General features: G+C 41.4%; 1 protein-coding gene and 1 long non-coding RNA gene across 4 annotated transcripts in view; one reads left to right on the top strand and one right to left on the bottom strand.

Annotated features, from left to right (window-relative positions):
• Window positions 1-3,647: 3,647 nt before the first annotated feature.
• LOC128339241 (uncharacterized) overlaps window positions 3,648-26,871 on the top strand; it is a 52,325-nt gene continuing 29,101 nt past the window's right edge. Inside the window, exon 1 of the long non-coding RNA XR_008312921.1 lies at window positions 3,648-3,733. This is a non-coding gene — a long non-coding RNA (uncharacterized LOC128339241). The remainder of the gene's footprint in view (window positions 3,734-26,871) is intronic.
• KYNU (kynureninase) overlaps window positions 7,248-26,871 on the bottom strand; it is a 172,659-nt gene continuing 153,035 nt past the window's right edge. For 2 of the 3 annotated variants that reach the window (XM_053282818.1, XM_053282817.1), the window contains exons 12-14: window positions 25,864-25,949; window positions 18,822-19,052; window positions 7,248-8,320 (exon numbers count right to left, since the gene is read on the bottom strand). In XM_053282818.1, the coding sequence (XP_053138793.1) occupies window positions 8,204-8,320; window positions 18,822-19,052; window positions 25,864-25,949 (434 nt within the window). In that variant the 3' untranslated portion in view covers window positions 7,248-8,203. Of the gene's footprint in view, window positions 8,321-18,821; window positions 19,053-25,863; window positions 25,950-26,871 lie in introns of those variants that run through there. The other variant, XM_053282819.1, reaches the window with a different exon arrangement.

Below are 26,871 nucleotides of genomic sequence, written 5' to 3'. Positions count from 1 at the left end.
TAAAGCCTGTACAAGTCATTTTGGCAAGCTAAAAGTTGCAGAAACTAGGCATTCTGTTGACATTTAGTAGATGCTACCAGAGTGAAAAAAATTGTCCAGAAGTGGTGATGTGTAGTCACAGAAGTATTTTCTTTTCAGGAAAATTACAGCACATAAGTTTTCATTTTCCCCTGATGTCTTCCCTGCCATAATAAAGGCTTCAGGATTTAAATCCTTTGCTGTTATTGTGACTTCAAAGCTTTTTTTTCATTCAACTGCAATTGAATGAAGCAGTTCATCTGTCATTATTCAAATATGAAGCAATTATGATGAAATAAAGATAGAATTCCATGGAGAAATGCCCCAACCAATTTTCACTAATATTTAACAGGAAACATGAAATGGTGCATAGAAGGCTACATTTTTAAGTAATAAAAACTGGAGACATTAAAAAGTAAAAACATAGAACTGATCTATTTAATATTCATTTTAGTCTTATAAGACGGTTGCAAATATACTTCACAAATATATAAAAAAAGATTAGCCTTGTAGGCAGCAATTCTTACTCTGGACTTAAATTCATTTATACTACTCCAAAGAAATCCAAGAACTACAATTATAAGGATAACTTTTAATGCTTTGGGGGGCGTGGGGGGTGGTGGACACACACTTAAATGTGTCAAAACCAGACTGGAATGGCTAATCTCTTGAGGGCTGCTTCAGACACTGCAACTTTCCCAGGGATGTAGCTATAATTGAACAAGGTGAGGGGAACAAATGTCCCTGGGCCCCAAGTGAGAGGGGGACTGCCAGTTGAGTGACAGCTCGCTCTTCACTCTTCCCCTCCTGCCTCTGAAGAAGAAGGTGAGGATGTGGGAGGAAGCAGGGATCTATCTTCACTTTTAGTCCCAGGACCCACTCCAATCTTACTATGCCCCTGAATTTTCCTAAATGTATATAATTGTTGCATAGTGAAATACATCTGTCATGTAATATGTAATGCACAGCATTACTATTTTTCATCATGGCTGCCTGATTGGAGTACTCATGGCACATATCTGAGTTACATAGTCATGTCTTAAGTAGTGCAGGGACTCTACCTGAAAATTTAAAAAGTCTAAACTCCATATGCATGTGGAGAGTGGAGTTATGCACTGACTGGGTTGTGTCTCAAGATGACAGTGTATTATACCAGCAAACATCCAGGTAGTCATAGGAACATAGGAAGCTGCCGTATACTGAGTCAGACCATAGGTCCATCTCACTCAGTATTGTCTACGCAGATTGGCAGCGGCTTCTCCAAGGTTGCAGGCAGGAATCTCTCTCAGCCCTATCTCGGAGATGCCAGGGAGGGGATTTGGAACCTTCTGATGCTCTTCTCAGAGCAGCTCCACTCCCAGAGGGGAATATCTTACAGCGCTCACACTTCTAGTCTCCTTTCATATGCAACCAGGGCAGATCCTGCTTAGCTTAAGGGGACAAGTCATGCTTGCTACCACAAGACTAGCATGAGTTAAGTGTGTGCATGAACTGAGGTTTGAGTACAGGTTCGGTGCCGAACCGGTTCAGACGAGGTCCGAAACAGTTTGGAGCTGAACCGGTTCAGATGAGGTCCAAAACAGTTCAGCAGGGAAGGGAGCAGCGAGCCGGAGCTTTAAGAAAAATGAGAGCAGGTCTTTACCCCATCCAGCTTCCTGCTGGGGCTGCGCTTTCCCCATGTACCCAAGTGCAGTGCCAGCATGCACATGGTGTCCATGCATGCACGGGTACCATTTGCATAGTCAGCAACACCAGCACGTGTACTTGGGACATGTGCCACCCCAGCAGTAAGCTGCATGCTTTCTTAAAGCTCCCACTCGCTCGCCACTCCCTTCCCCACGGCACCGAACCTGTGCTCGAACCTAAGTTTTTGAACACCCTTATCATGAGTGCCCCATTCAACTGATTTCAAAGGGGCTTAGGCATAACAAGTGTTTGTGTTATAATGCTGAAGATGGTCATACCTGCCTATTCACATTGCTTTTCTTCTCTCTGCTCTCTAGATGTGATCCATCTTTCATTTTAGCTGGGAAAGTATCCTGTCTTCAGAACACAGTACAATTAAATCCAGTGCAGTTCTTTATTCTAAATAGAGATGTCATAATGTTGTCTCATGTGTACAGAGCCAAGCACTTTGATGAATTATTTGACATAAGCAGTGCTCTTATTATTTAATTGATGGTAACCAACAACTTTAGAAATTAAAGTTTAAAACATTTATTTTCTGTACTAAGCTCTCTGATAGTTCTACCATCAGTAAATAATATGTAAAATGCTGACACCTAATGTTAACTTTGAGTATTATCCATGAGATGTATTTTTTAAAAAATTGTAGAAATACAATGTAGAATCTAAAAAGCTTTGAAATACAATGTACCACGATGGGTAGAAAGCATGGAGGAGGAGGAAGACCTGCCAGGTACCAAGGCTGTAATAGGATCCTCATCTATGCAGTGCTTAAATTATGGGGCAGGAGGGAGATAAAAGGGCTCTTAATGAAATCTACACCTTCCCAAGTCTGTCCACTTTTAATTAAATCACAGCAAAAGTCAAAATTTGTTTGTTTTTCACTGCTGAGTACACACAATTCTGATCAAAACCCTGCCCCTTCTCCAAAGGATCTGATCAGAGTTCTTTAAGGTATCAGGAGGAAGAAAGCCTCCAACAGCCATAGCAACATCCCAAATATGTGGATAAGCAATTGCATTTTAGGTTGCCTTCACCTATATAGTATGTGCATTATGAGGATGCTGCCAAAGATGGCAATTACATTGCTAAGGTCTCCTCCATAAAGGCATAGAAACACTTGTTCCATGAGACAACCCTCGGACAGTTCTCCTGCCTCCATGCTGGTTGCTTGTCACTTTCTAAAAAGCAGTAACTAGGTGGTGTAACTGAGAAGGTTAGTCCAGCCTCCTCTGTCCCTTTCATCTGTAATTTGAGCTCTGCTGTTACATCACCTTCTGACAGGTGGCTATAGCTAAATGTTCCAGATGAATATGGAACAAGCATGAACTTTGTTTGGGCCATATGAGCTAAGCAGTTGGGATTGTACTTTGGAAGCCTAAGGTCAAGTAAATAGTCATTCAGACTACTTACACCAGCTCGATTTGTAGGGGCTATTCACATTCTACTGGGACAATTGCACCAGTATAGTTAAGATGAGGAGTGTTTTCAACATTCCACCATTATAAGCCCTGAATATTCTATTGCTTGTAAAAGCAAACATATCCACCCAATCCCTCTGAAATTGTGGACAGATCCACTAGGGGAAAAGAGACACCATTCCTCCGAATTTGGTGCTAACCCATTGCAAAACAGCTGAGATCAGGCGCGTAACAATGATAGGGCAAGGGGAGACAGTTGTCTGGGGGCCCCACTGCCTGGAGGGGCACCCCAGGGGCACCTCATGTGACTCCCCATTGCCCCCTGTCCAGCCCCATAGCCTCTCAGCCACTTGCCCTCTTCGCCGTCTCTCCTGCTTGTTCTGCTGGCCGCAATCGAAGCAGCAGGCAAGCTGCAAAGAGCTCCTTTTCTCCCGCCTCTCAGCTGATCGGCGGGTGGGCGGGGCTTCCACGGAGGCCTCCGTGTAGGCCGCAGTGAATCCTGAACTCGAGTAGGGCCCAAGCCAGCCAGGAAGGAGGAGGCAGCCAGAGTGTTCTCTGCAGCAGAAGACCCCTTGCTGCCCTGCTTAACCCAGACCAGCATTTGCCAGGTAGAGTGTGAACTCCTTTTTGTGGTTACCTTTCCCGCCCCCCCCCATATATAGGGATCTGCTTGCCATAGGGCTTGGATATGGGGGGGGGGAGGGACCGAGAAGTCTCTGAATATTTATTTTGAAACAGCTTGGAAAATTTGCTGACTTAAAAAAAACTATCTAAAAAGTCCTATAAGTGGCTTGTTTCATGGCAGAAAATTGCAAAAACTTCTGGAACAGTATTTTATTAATTTTATTTATTCATTCATTCATTTATAAATGCACTTATGTTCAAGTTGTTTTGCAACCCAGAAGGTCTGAGTGAGAACTGTGAAGCATGTGTGGTGCTTTTATTTTATTTTTCTTGTGTGTGAACTGCTCCCCAATAACTTGCAGGGACTTCAGGGTAAATCTGGCCAACATGTGAATGCAGCACCTCCATTCCAGAGGAGATGTGTCTTAAAGGGCTTTAAAAGCCTCCTGTGAAAAACCTCCTGCAATCAAACTTGACTGAATTTGTTCAGAATTCTGAGAAAACAAACATAGGCTCACCCTGCCTGGTTGAAAGTCTCCTTTGCTAATCTGCAGCGAGGGGCCCATTTTAATAATTCATCTTTCTAGTGTGTTCTAGGCATTAAAAGTAATACAAATGTATAGTACTCAATGTATATCACTATATATTGTGACGTGTGTGTGTGTATTCAGTGAAATGTATTTGCAGGCAGCATACTTATTTTGGAATATCAGACTTAAATCCTTGGGGGCCTGGGGTGTGCGGAGGCCCTGAACTTTGGGGGGGGGCATTTTTAAATCTTGTCTCTGGGCCCACTCCAACCTTGCTACGCCCCTGGCTGAGATACAGCAATTTTGGTTTTTAACTCATAAAAAGAAGTTTCAAAATGTTGGCAATGGTTTTTCACCACAGATAATGAAGCTATTCTCATGACCAGGCAAAACCCGGCTAAGGAAGCTTAGCCCGGTTTTGCCTGGTCGTGTGCTACAATGCCCACCAAAGTGAGGAAGCACAGGCCCTCAGGAAACATGGAATAAATTACTAGGAAGTAAGTTCATTGAGTCCTGTGATGCTTACTTCTGAGTAAACACACATAGGAATCAGGATCAGCACAAATCCTAGGCATGAATGTGGGTTCTCTTTTTCCATTCTTCCCAGCCCCTCAGCAAAGCATAGAAAGGGGGAACCCCATTTATTTCTCTGGGGCTTACTTCTGAGTAAAAATGTATAGTATTGGGACCAAGGACCTCATGTTAGGAAGTTCCGAAGGAGGAACCTCATGGAAATCCTAAAAACCATTCCCACTCAGCTCCAATAAACCATCATTCTGGTGTAGATTTCTCTTGAACATAGAAGTTCTACATCAGAGCCAAACTGCTGGGAATATGGAAGCTTTATTTGGCCATATTGAAGAAATAAAGCCACCATATTCACATGTGGTTTGGCTCTCATGTAGAAACTCTATGTTCAAGGGCAGTCAACACCAAAATAATAGTTTGTTGGCACTGGGTGGGAATGGTTTCTTGGATTTCCTTGCTGCACTTCTTTGGAGCGCTTTAGAAATGAGGCTCCATGCACCCACACTTTGCCTTGGTTTTTTCAGTTGGGCATTGGTCTGGGAAGGGATGCATCCAGGCAGACAATTAACAGGTGCAGTTTCCCTAGTCCCTTCCTAGTGATGCCCCTGATGAATTTCTGTCTGATGCATCTCTGATCAAGGTAAAGTGTGGGTGTATGGAGCCTCATTTCTAAAGCCATCATCATATACCAGACTGTAAGTCTTTATAGCTTATATGGCACAGAAGTTAAGATGGGCACTTAACTTGCAATTTCCATTCCTTTTCGAGCATGAGTGGAAATGTAAAGCATCTTAACTCTCATCTTAAACTGAAGGTTTTTGGATTACTGAATATGATTTCATATGTGAAGAGGAGAATCCACATTAGTGATGGCACATGTGTGCTAGTGCATTTTAATCTCCCTTCCAGACCTTTCCCACAGTAGTCCTCTGAGCCACACCACAAGATGTTCTTTAGGGTTGATGGACCCGTGACAACAGCCTGGGATGTGGCATGGGCATCTGCAGGGGAGGGAAGGTAAGGAATATCTGAAAATGGGTTTGTTCAAAGTGCCTCTGCCCAGTTCCTGTAATCTCCTTCGCCCCTTGCAAATGTTCACACTTTATCCCACACCATTAATGAGGACTCCCCAAACCATTGGGAATTGCTTGTTTTGTTTTGAAGAATTCAGGGAAGTGCAGAAAAAAGAAGGGTGTGGAGAAAATGGCTTGCACGAGGACAGTCGCACCAACATCACAGTGGTTTGCAACTAAGATATTATCAGTGTGCACCTAAAATATACTGCAGATGAAACAAACAAGTGTCTGCAGATATACATATCATAGAAGTACATTTATCCAGGATTGGCTGTGGCTCCCAGTTAAATGTGCATGGTAGCTAACCTGGTCCTTTCTTGCCCTAATATGTAAAACCGTACTAGAGAGGCCAGAGAGGACTATGCGTTTTTCCCCCCAGTCGGTGGTTTATTCCAGCTTGAGCACTGCATCTTACAGGATATTTTGCATACAATGTTCTCCATCTCCCATAACTTAATCATGTGATCTTCATGGTCGTACATGAAGCATGCATGCTTTTTCATATTGCATTTATTCTAATTTGATCATAAAAGGGGATAACTTTGCACAAGGAGGAAGAGTATAACTGGAATGGCTTTCCAAGTAGATGGTGATGTATCAGCAGGTGAGCTCCCAAGTGTTCATCCACACATGCACTCTCTTTTTGGCACCCAAGTGAACTTTTATCTCTGAGTTCACTTTTATTCTGGTACTTGTCCTGGGAGTCCTTTTTAATTTTTTTTTTTAATTGAGGCCAATTTGATTGATAATTACAATCTTTTGGCCTCTTCTAATTTTAAGAAATGTTTATTGATTTTTTGCACAAATTCACCCTTCCTGCAGTGTTTAGCTCCTTTTTAATCAGACTGTAAGAAGCATTCCTTCTCACAGCCTCCCCCACCTGCTCTGCGGCCCTCCAAATGATTGTTGCTTTTCCTTAATCAAAGTTGCAGAGAAACACATCAAAGGGGCACTAGGAACATTGTTCCTGTCTGACTGCTCAAATTGCAGTGATTTAACTGGCTTAAAGACAAGTCTCAAAATTTTAGAGTGTGCATAAAAAGAAACCTCTGTTACTTTATGCATGAAATGTGGCTGGTATAATGGCTCACAAAGCATCTACCATGTAAGAATTTGTTTTATCCCATTCTACCATTTGGGTTTCCCCATGTGTCCCTACAGCTGTAGCAAATTTGGTTCTAATAGGTTAGACGGTCCACAAATTAGCCCACTTGCGCCTCAGATGTTCACAAAAGGGAGGAGAATTTGAAAAGCAAGGGACCCAGTCCTAACTGAGACCTAGCAATACCCTCGGCCACACATGCCAGATACAACACAGATGTGCTGGCGACCAATGGTTTCAAAAACTACAAGAGAAGGTTGGATTTCTTTAGAGAACATGAAAAGATTTAATTATCAAAACAAGGGGAGTTTATGACCTGGCTCCAGATATTTTAAGTACCTAGCAACGCCCATACAATACTTTTTTAAAAAATAAATATCCAATATGTAATATAAAATCTTCAACTGTTTACCATTTACTTTCAAGGTTTCAGATTCTCCCACAGTTGTTCAAAGTATTAGCATCTCTGTCAGATTTCTGTCCATAACTCCCCACCTGTATGTTCTGTCCATACATTCCCCTCCAGGACATAAAGTAGATTATACCACCCTCCTATTCTTTCCCACTCTCTTTGGACAGTGGCTAAATATCACCGTTAATAATAAATAGATGCCAGAAATGAGTAGAACAATTCAATACAGAAAAATATAGTCCTTAAAATAATCATGAAATGTTTAGAACTGTAGAGGTTTCTTGTACATTCCTTATGTTTTTATTTTGATGAGAATGCAGATGTGTGAATTAACTTTAATACAAATCAAAATTCACTTTAATACAAAATGCAAAATGGGTTACATCTATAGCATTCTAGATAATGCCTAATAATACTTTGTTAGCTTAACTTCACAGTAATATAATACAAAGAAACTTCAAGTTTGCAACAGTTCTGTTTAGTTTGATGTAAGCTAAGCAGAACAAAGTACCTAGATAATGGCAGCATCTAGAATGCTAAAAACTGTTCCCATTAAAATACATAAAGCATATTAATTCCTAGAGTTCAAATCAGTGGAAATAGATAATTTAATAAAAAGTATATCTATTGTGAATAATTATCCAAGCAAAATTCATCTTTGGAAATAATTGGTAAAATATAGCCAGTCTAGTAGAAACAACAACAAAAATTGCTCAAAAGCATTGATGCAACATAGTCAGAATTAGATTAAAAGATACAGCTACACTGTCAATAAGATCAGGGCAGTGCAGTAGTGTTTGTGTTCTTCACTTTGCAGACGTAATTGCAGATCTCAAAATTTCAATAAATCTGTGCACGTCATGGAAAGAATTGTAGAGAGGAACAGGAGCAACACGAAGAGCATTGGGTTCCCGCATGTCACACTGCAAAACAGCAAATAAACATCCAGTAAATTAATATTGTTTATTTGTCAGATTGAAGATGCAGCAAAGCTTCTTTAGACTGTGTTCTTTTAATAATGCTTGGCAAATGCAATGCTTCCCCCAGTTTCTAGAACAATCAGCATGAAAAAAGAGGAGGGAGACAGAAAGCACCACCTAGCGATTTCTATATTAGGCGGGATAGAAATCCAATCAATCAATCAATCAATCAATCAATGAACGAACGAACGAACAAATCTTGAATATTTTGGTGTCTTTGTCAGGCCTACGTGCATGATATTTTTCAAGTGACTTTTAACAATTTCCCTTCTTTTGTTAACCTTTGTTTACTTGGTGGTGGTGGTTATATCTGGTCTTGTCACCAGCGTTTTAAAGGTGATTAACAAAAGCCCCACTGGACAATTATGCCTTTTAAGCATTTACACCTCACTTCTTGTCTTTAAAATGCAGCATAACGATAGCAGCGGTTTCTTCATTTCCTTTGTGCTACCAAACTGCCCATTGCATGGTGATCCTAAGGCAAGCAGAGGCTTCTGATTACTACCTATAGTTGCTGTCGCTCCAGCTCAGAAGAGCTAGTCAGCTACTGAAGCCGGAACAAAGGATGAGAGATCCTATCGCTTTGGGACCCTGGTGTATTATGTTCTGCTCTTACTGTACAGCAGAGCATTGAACCAAGCAATGCAAAAAGAAGGGATGAATGAAATCCACTCCTTGGCTTCCCTTAATTTTGGCCAAATCATACTAGTCTGTACTATAGACTTCAATAGCTAAAGGGAGGGGGCCATCAAAAAAGGTAAGGGGTTGGTCCTGCTCTTACCCTCTGTAATTCAAGCACCAGGACCAAACAAATTTTTGTGCAGAATTACCACTGTTCAGTGTAAAATTAAGCACACTTAATTTTACTTTTCATGAATGGGTTCTGGAAAAGGCGGCATGACTTTGATCATCCTGTCACTGATACCTATGTGGGGGAAGTCAACAGTGTGGGGACGGCCCCAGAAGATCTGGTGTTCTAGGAGTCTGAGAATTATTGTGAGCAAAAGGGTGGGTGGGTGAGAAATATAATGAAAAAGTAAGAAGTCAACTATAAAGTAGGTCATGTCACAGTACTTTCCTCTGTTTCTCTGTTTGACAACTACAATAGAAATTTAACTTCCAGGAGTAATAGTAGCTTTGTGGAAGCACACATTCGAAAAGGGTTACCTCTTCCCAGTGCATTATGATCCTGATTCTATTCATGCACTTTTACATGCATGTGCATATGAACACACTGGGTGAAATTAGACATTCAGTGTAACATGTAGCCTGATCTTCAGAGACAGATCATTTCTGAGCTGGAGATTGCACTTTTTGGTTATACCAAGTGGACAGTCAAGGAAATGATAGCTTTGACTTCAAGGCAAAAAAAAAAGGTCAGTCCTTCCATGAATGGTTTTGATAGGCAGCAATAATATGAAATCAGGTTGCTTCTTTTTCATTATCCCTCTTTCACACATGTAAAAAGTAGATTGGCCAGAATGTTCATTCTCATTACAAATGCTGCTTTTCTGTATTCTTTTCAGCATTAACAGCATCACACATTGATCTAAACTGGTCTGAAGCCAAATAACTGGTTCATAACTTCAAAACAATGTGCAAAATTCAGACTCTCCCATCTCTGCTTTCTGCTCCTTGTTGTCAGAAATCTTAAAGGTGGAAGGTTACAATGTTGAAGTGCCTTTTTAAGTTACCAGGGCTCAAGCATGGAGAGGAAACTGGGTACATTTTACCAGACCCCAAACTTCCAGCTCCAGTACCATGAATAAAACATGAGGGTAAACTGTAGATAATTTCCCTGGCTCACATATGGCACAAACTTTATGAGCAAAAAATCCCAACTTCACATATATGCTGGTGGGATCCGAGTGGTTGGTGATTGACTAGGAGAGAGATCTTGGGGTCATGCTGGACAACTAACTGAAAGTGTCAACTCAGTGTGCGGCAGCTGTGAATAAGGCCAATTCCATGCTAGGGATCATTAGGAAGCAGGTTGAAAATAAAAATGCTAATATTATAATGCCCTTTTACAGATCTATGGTGAGGCCACATCTGGACTGGAGTACTGCATACAGTTTTGGTCACCGTATCTTAAGAAGGATGTTGTAGAACTGGAAAAGGTGCAAAAGAGGGCAACCAAGATGATCAGTGGCCTGGAATACCTTCCTTAAGAGGCTAGGCTACAGAATCTGGGCTCTTTACTTTGGAAAAGAAGCAACTAAGGGGAGACATGATCAAAGTGTATAAAATAATGCATTGAGTGGAGAGGGTGGATAGAGACAATTTTTCCCCCACTCTTACAACACTTGAACCAGGGCTCATCCTATGAAACTGAAGGTTGGGAAATTTAGGACTGACAAGAGGAAGTACTTTTTCACACCGCGCATAATCTATGGAATTCCTTGCCATGGGATGTGGTGATATTACCAGTTGCAGGGGAGCAACAGCAGGAGAGAGGGCATCACATAACTCTTGCTTGTGGCTTACCAGAGGCATCTGGTGAGCCACTGTGTGAAATAGGATGCTGGACTAGATAGGCCTGATCCAGCAGGGCTGTTCTTATGTAAACTGCCATGCACTATAATACAGCATATACACAGTAGCACAAGTGCACTCTTGCACAGATACAAAAATTGTACAACCATGATTGCACAACAGAATGGCCATTATTTCTAATGGTTGTAGATGCAGTTGCACCATTTTTGCATGCATGTAAGAGTGCATGTGTGTAAGAATGCAGTTGTGCAACTACTGTTGTGGCCACCCTGACTACCACATTAGACCCAGAGTTACCAATCCAAAATTATGTGAAATCCAGGCCTGGGTCTGATTCCACTTTATTAAGAAATCAATTAATGCCTGAACTCAGGTGAACTGACCGGTACATGACACCCATGTCTCATGACTTGCCTTTGGGACAGATGGTAATTACTTTGTGAAGGTAGGGGCAATCCAGCATTGTTTCTCAATGTTTGTGAAACGTGTAATCAAGAGACACAATGGCCAGGCTTATTTTCCTTTCTCACACGTATCCAAATGCTATCACTGTGGAATGCCTTTACAGATGCATGTTAGGAAGATTTACACACACAAGCAATTTGGATATGTTGTTGTCCAGCTCATTCATGTTGGATCAGAACGCATAGTCCAGCGGGCGGGCTGAGGTCTGTGTCTTTGCCAGCACCACTGAACTCCTTGCAACAGGAGTTCAATGGAGTGAAATGATTAAACTCCTAAAATTGTCTAGAACTCGCTATCAAGTAATGTCTCTGGGGGAAGCTAGGAGCTGAGCTCGCATTTCTTCTTACAGAAAGTTTACAATAGTAATTGGTCATTGCTTTGCTATCTGGTGAATTGCCTTGGAAAAAAACGGGATAATCCTGTCTTTTCTCTGAGGAGATAGTTGCAATGTAGAATTAGAAGCATTGTTTACAACCTCTTGCTGTTTTTAGAATTACACCCTAGGTAGATGTATTATTATTATTATTATTATTTTACACAGTCAGACAGGTGTTATTGACTGGTTTGTTTTAACCAGACATCGAGTCCTTCCCAAGGACCTGGGATGCCAGAATTTTATTGTCAATGTTGTTGCTGTTGTTATAGGTATCGTCACAGAATATAGGCTGTTCCCAGTAAAGCTGCTTTTTGTAATTGGCTGATGGTGATTTCTGTGGCCCCTATGGTGTTGAGGTGCTCTTCAAGGTCTTTTGGAACTGCACCCAGGGCGCCAATTACCACTGGGATCATTTTGGTCTTTTTCTGCCATAGCCTTTCAATTTCAATATGAAGATCTTTGTATTTGGTGATTTTTTCTATTTCTTTTTCTTCTATTCTGCTATCCCCTGGTATTGCTATGTCGATTATTTTGACTTGTTTTTCTTTCTTCTCGACTACAGTGATATCTGGTGTATTGTGTGGCAGATGTTTGTCTGTTTGTAGTCGGAAGTCCCATAATATTTTTACATCTTCATTTTCTTCAACTTTTTCAATTTGATGGTCCCACCAATTATTGGCTACAGGTAGCTTGTATTTTTTGCAGATGTCCCAGTGTATCATCCCTGCTACTTTGTCATGCCTTTGTTTGTAGTCAGTCTGTGCGATCTTTTTACAACAGCTGATTAGGTGGTCCACGGTTTCATCTGCTTCTTTACAAAGGCGGCACTTGCTGTTTGTTGTGAATTTTTCTACTTTTGCTCTTATTGCATTTGTTCTTAGTGCCTGTTCTTGTGCAGCCAGTATTAAACCCTCTGTTTCTTTCTTCAAGTTGCCATTCTTAAGCCATTGCCAGGTCTTGGTGATGTCTGATTTTCCACTTACATTGTGCAAATATTGACCACGCAGTGGCTTATTTTTCCATTTTTCTGCTCGGTTCTTGACTTGTTCTTTCTTGTAGGCGTGCTTTGTTTCATTGGTGTTGAATAGTTTCACATTATTGACCATTTGAAGTGCATCTTTTTCACTGTCCTTGATATATTCTTCAAGGCCTCTTTTCTCCTCCTCTACTGTTTGATGGACTTGCAGCATTCCTCTTCCACCTGAGCTGCAAGGGAGGTATAGCCTATCGACATCACTGCGGGGGTGCAGAGCATGATTGATGGTCATTATTTTCCTGGTCTTACGATCTAGTGTCTCTAGCTCTGCCTGGGTCCAGTCTATTATTCCTGCAGTGTATGTGATAACAGGTATAGCCCAGGTGTTTATGGCTTGTATGGTGTTCCCGCCATTTTGGACTTGAGTATTTTTCTAACTTTCCTGATGTATTCACTTCCAATTTTTCTTTTAACTTCAGTGTGTGCGATGTTATCAGCCTGGAGAATGCCCAGGTATTTGTAATGTTCCTTCTCTTCCAGGTACTTGATCTTGCTTCCATTGGGCAGTTCTGTTCGTTCTGTTTTTGTTATTTTCCCTCTGTTCATTATTAATGCAGCACACTTGTCTAGTCCAAACTCCACTGCTATATCGCTACTGAATATACGGACAGTGTTTAGCAGTGATTGGATTTCTGACTGGGACTTTCCATACAACTTCAGATCGTCTAAGTACAGCAGATGGTTGATTTTACTTGATGTTTTAGATGTTTGGTATCCGAGGCCTGTTTTGTTTAGTATTTGTGAAAGTGGGGTCATGGCGATTACAAACAACAGAGGGGATAGTGAGTCCCCTTGGAAAATACCTCTTCTAATGCTAACCAGTCCAAGTGTCTCGCCATTGATTGTTAACTGTGTACTCCACATGCTCATTGCTTTTTAAATAAATATCTGAATGTTTTGGCTGACACCAGTTGTTTCTAAACATTTTAGTATCCATGTGCGAGGCAATGAGTTGAAGGCTTTCTTGTAGTCAATCCATGCAACACTTAGATTGGTTTTTCTTCTCTTGCAGTTTTCTAAAATCATTTTGTCAATCAGCAGCTGGTCTTTTGTGCCTCTGGTGTTCGGGCAATTTCCTTTCTGTTCAACTGGAAGCTGCTTATTAGTTAATAAGTGTTGCATTACTTCATCTGCTATTATTCCAGTTAATAATTTGAGCATGGTTGGCAGGCAGGTTATCGGTCTATAATTACTTGGAACTGCGCCTTTTGCTGGGTCTTTCATTATGAGATGAGTTTTCCCAGTTGTTAGCCATTGTTCAATATCACCTCCTTGCAAAATGTGATTGAACTGTTTTGATAGTTGTTTATGAAGGCTTGTTAGGTGTTTAAGCCAAAAGCCATGCATTTCATCGTCGCCTGGAACAGTCCAATTTTTAATTTTCTTTGCTCTTTCACTTATTAATTCTGGTGTTATTATTAGATCTTGCATTTGTTGGTTACATTTTTGACCTCTTTCATCCAGCCTGCTTTTTTATTATAATCTATTGGATTGTCCCATAATTTCCTCCAGAATTGCACTTTCTTCTTTATTTGGTGTTTCTAGGTTTCTTGCAGTTTCTCCTTCTATGCTTTGGTAGAAACGTCTCTGATTCGACTGGAATTGGAGATTCTGCCTGTGTTGTGTAGTTCTGAATTCATATCTGCTAATCTTTTTTGACACTGCTGTTATTTGCTGCTTTCTTTCTTTCTTTCTTTCTTTCTTTATTTATTTATTTATATTTCTTGTTTACACAGTCAGACAGGTGTTATTGACTGGTTTGTTTTATCCAGACATCGAGTCCTTCCCAAGGACCTGGGATGCCAGAATTTTATTGTCAATGGTTATAGATATTGTCGCAGAATATAGGCTGTTCCCAGTAAAGCTGCTTTTTGTAATTGGCTGATGGTGATTTCTGTGGCCCCTATGGTGTTGAGGTGCTCTTCAAGGTCTTTTGGAACTACACCCAGGGTGCCAATTACCACTGGGATTATTTTGGTCTTCTTCTGCCACAGCCTTTCAATTTCAATTTGTAGATCTTTGTATTTGGTGATTTTTTCTATTTCTTTTTCTTCTATTCTGCTATCCCCTGGTATTGCTATGTCGATTATTTTGACTTGTTTTTCTTTCTTCTCGACTACAGTGATATCTGGTGTATTGTGTGGCAGATGTTTGTCTGTTTGTAGTCGGAAGTCCCATAATATTTTTACATCTTCATTTTCTTCAACTTTTTCAATTTGATGGTCCCACCAATTATTGGCTACAGGTAGCTTGTATTTTTTGCAGATGTCCCAGTGTATCATCCCTGCTACTTTGTCATGCCTTTGTTTGTAGTCAGTCTGTGCGATCTTCTTACAACAGCTGATCAGGTGGTCCACTGTTTCATCTGCTTCTTTACAAAGGCGGCACTTGCTGTTTGTTGTGAATTTTTCTACTTTTGCTCTTATTGCATTTGTTCTTAGTGCCTGTTCTTGTGCAGCCAGTATTAAACCCTCTGTTTCTTTCTTCAAGTTGCCATTCTTAAGCCATTGCCAGGAATGGCATTATTATTATTATTATTATTATTATTATTATTATTATTATTATTATTATTATTTTGATTTCTACACACAAAAGAAAATGATTTATTTGCTCTCTCTCACACATATAGCCTTGCTTCTTCTTATTCTTGAAGACCAGTTGCCAGAAAGTCTGGGGACATGAGAAGATGCCCATTTGCATGCTCAGAGATGCAGATTTGCTTTGGGAATGTCAACAGAAGAATATTCTTCCCAACAACAGTTAATAGGAGATGGAACCCAGATTCTGTTTACCCTGGACTGACCTAATATCCTGAATAATTCTCAGAAGACAGGATCTAGAGGAGAACAGCAATTTACACTTTTAAGATTCATAACAGATCAAAAGGACCAGTTTGTATAAAAAGGGGTCTCTGAGACATGGCAAATCAGCAAGCTTTGCCTAACCAGCAGATCTTTGCTCATGTGCGCATCCGAAGTGCCTCCTGTCTAGCTGCGGAGCTAGCAGAGGCCTAGGACCTGCAGACAAGAGACTGCTCAGTGATTCTTGCAAAGAATCACTTGTGAAGAATCAAGGGCTAACTCTGTCTGTGAAATCCAGCACCAGTTTTCATCTGAAGCCTCATGGTTCCCAAGCCTTAGGCCCAAGCTGCGTACATTTGCTGCCCCACGCCAGATCCTGGTAAATATGCTGCTTCTACAGACTTGGTCTCCATTTCTCTTGCCCTTCCCCCCCTTTTTCCTCCCTCTACTAACTCCTGATTCCCAACCATCCCTTCTTTACTCCCCCCCACCTTTCTCTTTCTATCTGTTTCTGTTTTGTGTTAGGTTTTCACCCTTCCTCTTTCCATTTATCTCTGATTAGGGTTAGGTTTTAGGAAGATTTACGCTGACCTTACATGCATCCACACACATGTGATAGTTAGGAATAGATAGTTATCACTAGCTATGACTGAAATATTACTAGTAGCTCTGATTGATTGTTCTGTTTTCTGCTCAGTTAGGTTGCTGCTGCTGCTCTTTTATAAGCAATAAAGCCCACTGAATTATTTGAGAGTGTTTTGGTCTTCTTTCTACTTTCGTGCCCAGACTATACATGGTCACTGTACAAAGAACTTTGTGACACCAGTGAAACAAACCTAATTTCCTATGCTAGCTCCGGAGCATATCTAGTGTACAAATCAGGCTTGGCTCACAACACTACATGCAGCTTATGCGCATGTTAGCTCCTGTATCCAGAGATGCACTTAGGTAATTTTGGAGCCTGAACCTAAAGGCTCTTGAGGCTTCCCTCCAGCTGCAAGTTAAGCATAATTCCCCTACACACATTCACTCACACAATACCCCGTGAAAACACAGTATTTGTTTGTCACAAGACAAACATGTGGGGCACATTTATGCAAATATGCATTAGCAGAAACATTTCAACATGCAACCTAACATATTCCCATCCCACATTTTTCTTTCCCCACTCCATTCTCTGTCTCTAAAGCACCCAGCACATGTCATAATCACAACTGGCCACCCAGCACAGTGTAGATCAGCAGCAACCACAGCACCCGGGATAGTCTAAAGAGGATCTGAGGGCCCCCAGGGGGTTTGGAGGCCCTGGACCTCAGTCTCGAAGTCCAGGAGTAAGAGTGCCACTGCCTGTATCTATGTTTATATATGGGATGCCCAGATCTTGTAAGATCTTGTGAACTCTGCTGGAGTCAGTAGCCCTTTTCTCATTAAATCCTCCCTGTGTTTAGTAAATGTGGGAGTAAGACTGTGGGGAGCAAGAGCCAAAGCAACAGCTCCTGATGTCAATGGCTGATATGATGAGAACAATTACTAAAATAAGTCCCAATGAAGGTAGTCAGGCAATGCCTAACTTGTACTTTTAATGGGACTTCTTTGAATAATGTTCCTCATCATGTTAGCCAGTATGCCCACTGGCCACTCACCCAACAGCTATAACTTTGATTCTCTTGAGAAAGGCACAATACTTGCATACACCATGGGAAACCTGGATTTTTGCTCCCATGTTATTGCCCCTTTCTCCTGAAAGATGAATGTGTGGCTGATGGGTGTGTGGCCAGGGGTCTCTGGTTAGGAGGCACAGAGTTGCTTCCATGCCTGGATTTATTAAAGAAGGGATGGATGTATTAAATCAGAACCAGTGCTAGAACAAAACAAGCAGTATGAGGGCAGTGAGCTCCTTGGCCAGGTCTTCCTTGAGAATAAAGTACATGAACAATAAACTTGGCAGCTTTGAGGAGCATGGGTGTGTGAAATGCACCACAACATGCAATCTGATGATTCTTTCATCCCACCACCCATTATCTTTTCAGATTCCTGCTTTTCAGCCCACTAACTTCCTTGCCCCACTTCTTTTAGCCATTCTGCCTCTTGGCCAGCCCCCTTGCCAACCATGTCCCTCCCACTGCAATAGCACACAGCCCCTCCTTAAATATTGTGATTTCTTCACACCTCTCCAGAGGAGGAGCTACTGGTATTCCAGGGTGTCTCTGAAACACGGGTCTTGCGTGCCCCATTTCTCCCCCCACTTGCCTCCCCTCCCCCACCCACCATCACCACCTGCCTCCTTGCCATTGCCACCTCCTCTGTCCACCCACCTGCTGCTCTCCTCCACTCCCTGGAAGTCGCAGGAAGTGTTTTGAGGGAGCAGGAGTTTGAGAGGGTGGCCAGGGGCGAATGCAGGCAGTGTGGGGCACTGGCACACAGGGTGGGTGAGTGAGAGCTGTGAGTGGGCATACATGCGACTGAAGTTACATAAAGAGCATGAGCTGCTGGGAGTGGGGTCCGTGCACATGGATGAGCCACTGCAGGAGGAGGCTGAACACCAGGCTGCACTCACCTAGCTACGCCGATGCACCTCTCTTTAATTAGGCCCTTCTTGCCTTAGTTACTGTTCTCTCTGCCTTTTCAATTACCCTTTTCAACCCACCCTTCCTGTCATCTTCACATTTGTCTTTCTCTGTCCATTGCTTATTCTACACCTCTCCTTCAACCTCCTTGCCTCTGGGATTCCTTTTGCTCTGCTAACTCTTCCCAACCCCTGGTCTGGCTCTGAATAAGATTTTAATGCCATCAAAACTGACAATTTTGCCTTTACTCACAGAAATGGAACTGCACACTCCCTAGTTCTCTGAATGATGGAAATATCCAAGTTTCCACACCAGTGCAGCCCACATTAGAGGCTTCACCATTACCAGTGTGATACAATATAGATAGTGTGAATATAGACCATTTAAGCATCATATATGAAAAAGCTCAAAGTCAGTAATGTCTTGGAGAAATGTATGTTTTCCTGCTGGAGAATACTATGGTAAAATGTATCACTTCACTTACTTTATTTCTCTTATTTTCTGGGACAACACAGGAACAGATCTATCTACTAAATCATGTATGAGTTTTGAATTATCACATCAGTATTTTGTGCCTTTCCTCCCCACTTACTCTGCCTTAAACAACACAGTATAGAAGTTATTCCAGAATTATCAACACAGCCCACTTGTCATATAAAATAAAGCACAGACAAAGCACCAACATGAAACCTTGCTTACTTACAGCTACTCCCCTTTTTTCCAGTTCTTTATACACAGCTTTAATTGGAACAGAAAAAAACAGTGTGAGCTGGCAACCTCTTTCTTCAATGTGAGAAGGTGTGATTATTTTTATATAGGGCTTCTCAGGGTCATTTCTGTCTTCACTGTAGTGATGCTTTATCAAGTACTCCAAGTAACCAGTAAGAAGAACAGATTTCCTTCTCAGAAGTTTCATTGCAGTTTTACCAAAGATCTAAATTTAAAATAAAACAACAACTACATCATTACTGTACTACATTTTAAAAAATCACAATAAAAACCCACTTCTTTGCCCACAGATATCTGACATGGACACTTAACCATGCAGAAAGCTACTTTTGATGATTGTGAAATTAGCAATTGCATACTGAAAAATGAAACCAGTAACTAAGCAGTTAAAATAAGATCCAAACTATATGATTCTTTTTTTTATCCTTTTAAAATAGCAGCTGGGTGGGGAAATGGGCTGATCGGGACCATGCTGTGGGGGAAAAGGGGTCACCCTGTGTCACAATCCTGAAAACGTTGGTCCCCGAGCTTCCATTGCTCCAAGAGGGAAGTGACATTACCATGAATTGCAGTTCCTTCACAGTGCAAAGAGCAGCTTTGGAATGACAACTTTCTTTAGGACATCAGGTGAGGAAAATTGTTCAATTCCCTCTCCCCCATGCTGTAATCCTGACCCTGATTGGGCTCCTGCAGCTAAAATTTTAAAAGATGAAAAAGAGAAAAATTCAAAGGCAAACAGCATTTAGCCTTTAGCCCTCCTTCTGAAAAGAACATTTGCAGATTGCTGCCTTGATGGTGGAAGGCTCATAAGACTGATTTAAGCAATCATATTCAGTAATTTTCCTCCCGTGCTATAGTACTCTTGTGGACTTAGGGGAAGATACATTATTTCCACTAAGTCTTGCAATTCTCAGGAAAGACAGGTCACTATTATTATTTCCATAGTGATTGTGGAAGAGGAGGGACAGAGAGATAGTAAACTGCCTGTAGTCATCTAATGAGTCTATAGTAGTGATCAGAACTGAAGCAGGGATTAACCTGGTTCACAGCTGGGTCCCTTAATCGCTATGCCACACTAAATCTCAAGAACTGTTTGATCACAAAGATTCAGGAGATAAGACATTCTCTCAGAGTTAGTGGTGCATTGTATACTGAGTGGCTGAGAGCCTGTGAAAGTCTAAATTTGGAGCAGTCCTTCCATGAGATGAGCTGGTGGCCTCAGGCAATAGTTTATTTGGCCTCCTGCCGTCCTCCAACACCTGCTCCTTCTGCCACTCTTTGCCACAGAAGCAGGTTTTTGTTTCTTTCTCCTCCTCCAGACTTTTTCCTCCTCCTTGCCATTGCTACCTGCCTTAGCTTGGGCTACATGTGCTCTCCTCCACCTGCTCTTCTCTCATGTGTTGCTAGGTGGATGATGAATACCACTTCTTCCTTTTCCTAAGCAACCCAGTGGCAAATGACAGCACACAGAGAGAGCTATCACAACCACAAAGAATGAGGGAGTGGTATATGTGTGTGTGTGCGCATGTGCGTGTGCATGGAATAAAGCAATAGCTATTGCTGCTGCTTGAAAAAGACAGAGAAACAACTCTGTGTGTGTGTGTGTGTGTGTGTGTGTGTGTGTGTGCGCACGCGCGCAACGCATGAAACATTGGTTATCACCATTACTGCTTGGAAAAGGGGAAAGGGGGCCAAGGAAAGTGCCAGTGAGTGGGGAAACAGCATTTAGTGCCCTGCCTCAGGCATGCAGTGGTTTGGGGGCACCACTGATAAAAACCCCTTTCTTCAAACAATATGGTGTTGCTAATGTAACTTGGATCGGGGTGGATGTTGTCATTACAAACTGCACCACTGAGGTATCCCTGTGTGTCATTCACTACAGCTGTTCCAAATTTGATTCAAATTGGTTAGACATTCCTCAAGTTAGTGCACTTCTGCCTCAAAAGTTTATGCATCCACCATCTTGGAATGGGGTGGGTGACATCATCACAAACTACTCCATTGGAGCATTCCTATGTGTCCATTTAGCTGTAGCAAATATGGTTCGAATCGGTTAGACGGCCCACAAGTTAGTGCACTTGCACCTCAAAAGTTTACACGTCCACCATTTTGAACTGAGGTGGATGACATTGTCACAATCTTCGCTGTTGAGGTGCCCCTATGTGTCCCTACCACTGTAGCAAATTGGGTTCAAATCAGTTAGGCGGTTCACAAGTTAGGCCACTTGCACCTCAAAAGTGTATGCATCTGCCATCTTGGATTGGGGTGGATGACATCATCACAAACTACACCACTGAAGTGTCCCTAAGTGTCACTCACTGCAACTGTACTTAATTTGGTTTAAATTGGTTAGACAGTCCACAAATTAGCTTGCATGTGCCTCAGATGTTCACGCGGCCGCCATCTTGAATTCGAGTGGATGACATCATCACACCCTTTGGGCATCCCTATGTTTCTCTACATCTGTAGCAAATTTGGTTAAAATCAGTTAGGCGGTTCACAAGTTAGCCCACTTATGCCTCAAAAGTTTACCTGTCTGCCATCTTGGATTGGGGTGGATGACTATCATCACAAACCACGCCGTTGAGGTGTCCCTATGTGTCCCTACAACTGTACCTGATTTGGTTCATATTGGTCCAGGTGTTGTGAAGTTGATGGGACACACACACACATACACACACAATGCCAGGTGATCTCATAAGCCTACTGGAAAGTAGGCTAAAAAAGAAAAGAAAAGGCACAATCCTCCTCAGAGGATCCAGAGGCCTGCTGAAGAAGGGCCCTGCATAGAGAGCTTCTGTGGGCTGGTTATTTGTTAAGCTCATATTTATTACTTCCAGGCTTTAAAGAAGGGAAGACAGAAACAGACTGTAGCTTAATGCTACAGCAAAGAAGGAACTTTAAACAAGCCAACAGCAACACCAAAAGGAAAAATCTCAGTTTGTACACATTAGTTTGAGCAAGTCTCTGTAACCTTTTTTATTTCAAATTCTGTTGTTAGTGTTAATGAAGAAAGAAATTTTAAAGTACAGAGTTATCATTTAATTGTTGTTATGACTGTCTTTCATTTATATGGAAAGTTAAAGAAATCTCACAAGGCAGGATTACACTGCCAATTGTAAAATAACACATACATGGTGTAAGAAAAGTGTAATGCTTGTAGTGACCAGCCTCCCACCCCCTCTAGAGTTAACAGGAAGTGAACCCCTGTGCTTGACTGACAGGCCAGTGACCCCAGGTTTTGACTAATCAATCCACCAGGTGGATGGGATGGATCTGCTGGGGGAATGCTGGGAAGAAGGAGGAGGAAGTGGAGGAGTGCGGGGCAGCATGGAGTCTGCGTGCACATGATGAATGCTGAAGGACAATCTCTCAGTGTGAGAAGTTTGCAGGAGGCTTGATCTTGCCAGGAGTTTTGGTGAGTTTTCAAGGGAAACTAAGCCAGGGCTTTATGGCTTTGGGAATCTAGCATAGGGAAAAGTTTAGTCAGACTTTGCATTAGGGATTTGTTTTGCTTTCTGTGTGTGCTTTGCATATTCCTAAATATCTGCTCTTTGTAACTCAGTAACTCAGTTCCATTACGTGCTGCCCAAGAAAGATCTGGGTGATTTGAAACATTCTTGTAACCAACCTAAGCATTTTTAAGTGCATCTAAAAAGCTAAAGCCTCAGACATTCAGTCTGTAGCAACTGAATAAACTGGTTTTTTTGGTTCTTTTCTTTTTACGAGCCTCTCAGAGTTGGTTATTAACTGAGAAGAAGTGTGTGTGTGGTGGTGGGGGAGCCCACTAGTGCACAGCGCTCTGAGAGTTCAGCTCAGCTACCTTGTCTTCTCACCACGTGTAAGCATACACGTGGAAGGTTTTTATATTTGCCCTATTGCAAGATGAAGAGAGTAGTTTAGGCTGTGGCATTCCAGCCCAGGCTGTCCAGTCTCTGATAAAAGAGTGTCTGGTGGCAGCATTTTAATCTACCGAAGGTATAAAGTAAAATGTGTTAAAAGGGAAGCCCACACAAGCAGCTCAGCAGGGGTGACTCAGCACTTCCCCCCCCTCACGTGAGCTGTCTCTGAGTCAAAGGCTTAATTCCTTACAATACTAAACATACTTATTTTCTAAAAGTACTGCTGCTTTCCCTTTCTGATTGTGATGGATATGGCTTAGGTTCCAAGGGAGACTGAACTCTCCTGAGTCTAAGTGAAGGAGAGATTGGGAATGGGATTTTAGATTGGAAGCCCTTTGGGGACAGGGATCCATCTTATTTATTTATCATTTCTCTATGTAAACCACTTTGGAAACTTTGATTGAAAAGTGGTATATAAATATTTGTTGTTTTTTGAAGGAGCTGTCATAAGACTGTTCTGGCTGCGCAAAGTAAAGAGGCCTTGCAGTGTCCTTCCTCCCATGGCTTGAATGCTCTGATACAAGACTGATACAAGAAACTTGCAGGTTTAATGGTACTGGGGCTTGGAGATTAGAGGAGAAGCGATGCCTGCCTCAGTGTGGAAGGCAACCAGAAGTCAGCTACTGTTGCAGAAACTTTAAGTGGGAAGATGTTTCAGATTCCTCCCTGCTGGAGTAGTTCCTATAAATTCTGTACTCTTGAGACTTTGTAGAAGAACAATATGCCATCAGGAAAATGTCCCCACTACAAACATTTTCCCCCATAAAAGGCAAGAGACAGTCCATGCTGTGCATACGTTGTTCAGTGTTTTCTTTAGAAAACTTATCCTCTGTTTAATGTATCCCAGTGCAAGATGGCATACAATTTTGTAAGCCATCTCTTGCCAGATACGAATTCTATTTCACTGTATTACTGCAATTAGCACAAGGGAATCCTGACTGTGCCAAAAGAGTAAAGCAGACACAAAAAGGCAAGTCCGTGGAAACTGATGAGCTCTCATTGCTGCTGACCCCCTGCAGTGGGCTAAATGGCAGATCCCCCTCCCTCCTTTTGAAGAGCACCATCTGAGTCAGAGCACAGTAGCATTTAGCATATCCCCAAGGTCACATAAAGTTTACTAAAATATAAGAGATGTTTAAGGACAAACAAAATAATTGCCCAACAGAAGAAAAAGTGTCACTATGCACCCTTTGTGTTTGCTCAGTGTAGAATTTTATGCCAAGAAAAGTAAGCACTTAAAAAAAATTACTGGAAATTTTCTGACTTTGTTTTCTGGACTAATGATGGCATTTAGAAAATTATTTCCTGTTTTCAGTCTTGTTTCAGAACGTCATAACCAAGACTTCTAAAGACTGAGATGTGGTTATGAAAACTGTGCCCATTGCAGGATATGAAACATTATAAAAATGTATTTTTCATTCAAAGATGCATTTGTTAAATTAGCTCATCACAGGAAATCAGTATGTAAGTGGCAATATGAGTCATAATCGCTATATAATGCTAGTCCAAAGACTGCTGATTGTTTCCTACAAGCAAGTCAACTGCAGATATCAGTAGTGTTGTGGGGCACTCTGCATAGAAATGACAATTTGCATTAACTTATTTCTGGGGTGGGGTGGGGGACTTTCTTCCAATGATTATGGCTTAAGAACTCACATATGGGAAAGAAGATGGATTAAGAATATTTCCAAAATATTGGGGTGGGTGGAGGGAGGAATTCAGGCATTTCATATATTTTAAACGATGTTCACTTGACACAGGATTTCCTGACACAGGATACTGTCTCAGGTGAACACTGTAAAAAATACATTAAATGCTTCAATTTTCCCCCAATATTTTGGAAATATTGGACAATATTTACAGATAGGGGAATTCTGCCTAAGAATTGGGACTCCCTCTTTGATGTGGCGATCACTGTAGGAACTCTGCAGATTCACTACATTGGAAGTTCACGTGCTGAAGTTGTTGAAATGCAGTATATAAATATTCATAGCAGGAGTAGTAGCAGTTACCATCTTAATTCTGTTCTCCTATACACCCACTGTTGAAATTAAGAGATGATACTACAATCTGATTCAAAATGATGTGGTTGCACTGTTAGAGAAAAGACTAGGTGTGTCTGGTCTTTCTGTGAACGACCCAAGTCATTTACTAATCAGCCAGCATTCAAAATAAGAATTTGCACTAATTCTAAATGTATTGAATGACCTTGGAATTTCATGAGATCAAGCAGTATTAAATTGCAACTGTTCTAACTATGGGGCAGGTGGATAACCAGTACTCGGCAGTAAGTAGTGTTTAGAATATGTTTTAAATAGGTTTTTTTAAAAAAATTGTTTTGTTTTTATGTTGCAAACTGCCTTGAGACTTCTAGATAGTGGGCGGTATACAAATATGCTAAATAAATAAACAAACACATAGAACAGTGCAATTTGTTCTGTTGAAATTTCAGCATCAGAAAAATTCAAGGTTATCTGATATTAAGTAAAACCAAAGGCCTGTTGCCCAAGACAGGGCTAGAGAGCTTGGAATGAAAATCAGACTCATGACACCTCACTGTTTAGCCTCACTGCTAAACAGCCTCATTGCTTTGATCTCTTGCAGCTCCCTTGCATATGAATACATTAGTTCAACTTTCTATAATTCTAAGCAATTTCAGGCAGAAGACAGAGGTGATACAAAAAGTGACTGTACAGTCAGTTTTCTTTTTGTACGTCTGTCTTCAAAATACCATCAAGTTAGCACTGCTGCTGCCTTCTCCTCCACTTTCCCCCACTGGAAACCAAGTGCACTGCAGCTAAACCCTGCAGTTGGTAGCAATTCAGTCTCTTCCCATCTCAGGCACCCAGCTGCAGGGCACTTTTGTTTTTCTGCAAAAGAAGGAAGAGGTGGTAGCATAACAACCATGCAGACACATTAGTCCTTGGATTCACTCATCCCAAGAACACTCTTAAGGCTGGCAGTGCATTCACGCTACTGTGAGTCTGTTGCTTATATTATATCTTTTTTCAGCCAAAGCCTTTTTTCCATTGTGATACGTAAGGTGTGTTGGTTTACATTAAAGAGAGGCTTCATTAGTTAGTATATCATCTATCATGAGAAAGTATGACTTACTTCTAAACTAGCATGAAGAGCACACACTAATAAAATGGAAGGATTTGATAATCGAAAGCCATTGATACCAGGACTCAGCTGCAATTCTGTAAGAGGAATATGTTCAATTAGGTGTCTAGTTTTGTTTGTAGGGATAGTTTTTTTCATTTGCTCCATAATGAGAAAAGTCTTACATAAAGACTTTTGATGCTTTGAGAAGGCTGAGTATCAATCCCAAAATGAGTAAATTTTTACTTACTAACAGTTTGCTACTCATTTCAGAAGAGCAGTGCTTATGTTTTGTGACGTTCTTTATTTCTCAGTTAGGGTCATGAAATGTCTGTCAGGCTTATATAAAGTAATATTACACATCAAGTTCACAATACCTCTTGTAAGATAGAACTTAACATCCTATCATTAAGAAGAGGAGGATATAAGTTATTTGGTAGTAATATACTCCAAAAGGTCACAAGAGCTGGCAAAAACAAAAAACACCCTCTTGAAATTGTAACTCCATACCAAGTAAGTAATTTTAAATTTTCTATACACTGCATGACTGAGCTGACATTTCTCATATGAGAAGATTTGGCTTGAAATCTTGCTGGGGTGGATGGAATCCTCCCTACCTTATTTTGCACCACCAACTCCTATTGTTTGGTCTAGGACCGTAAATAAAACTTGACTTGACTGACTTGACACCACCAACTCCCATTTTCCCCACATAAGCGCCCTTCAAATTTTTTCCTAGAATCCCCCCTCAAAACAGCACCACCTAATGACATAGTATTAGTTGGAGAATGCTTGTGGAGAAAAAATGGCAGTCACCAGCTATCAGGAGGAATGCTGCCACCATCCTCAACAGTGGCCAACTAATGAAGCACCGGGGGCGTCAACGTGCACTCGCAGGGACATATTTTCATGACTCACAAAGTTGGCTACAGAGGAAAGAGGAGACTGACAAATTGACCATCCCTCGGAGCACATGCACAGCATTGTTCCACACATGCTTTAGTCTGGATGTTGGCTGGT

This window comes from Hemicordylus capensis, chromosome 1 (assembly GCF_027244095.1).
Source record: "Hemicordylus capensis ecotype Gifberg chromosome 1, rHemCap1.1.pri, whole genome shotgun sequence".
In the NCBI taxonomy this organism is placed as follows: Eukaryota; Metazoa; Chordata; class Lepidosauria; order Squamata; family Cordylidae; genus Hemicordylus; species Hemicordylus capensis.
This window is presented reverse-complemented; position numbering and strand designations above follow the sequence as displayed.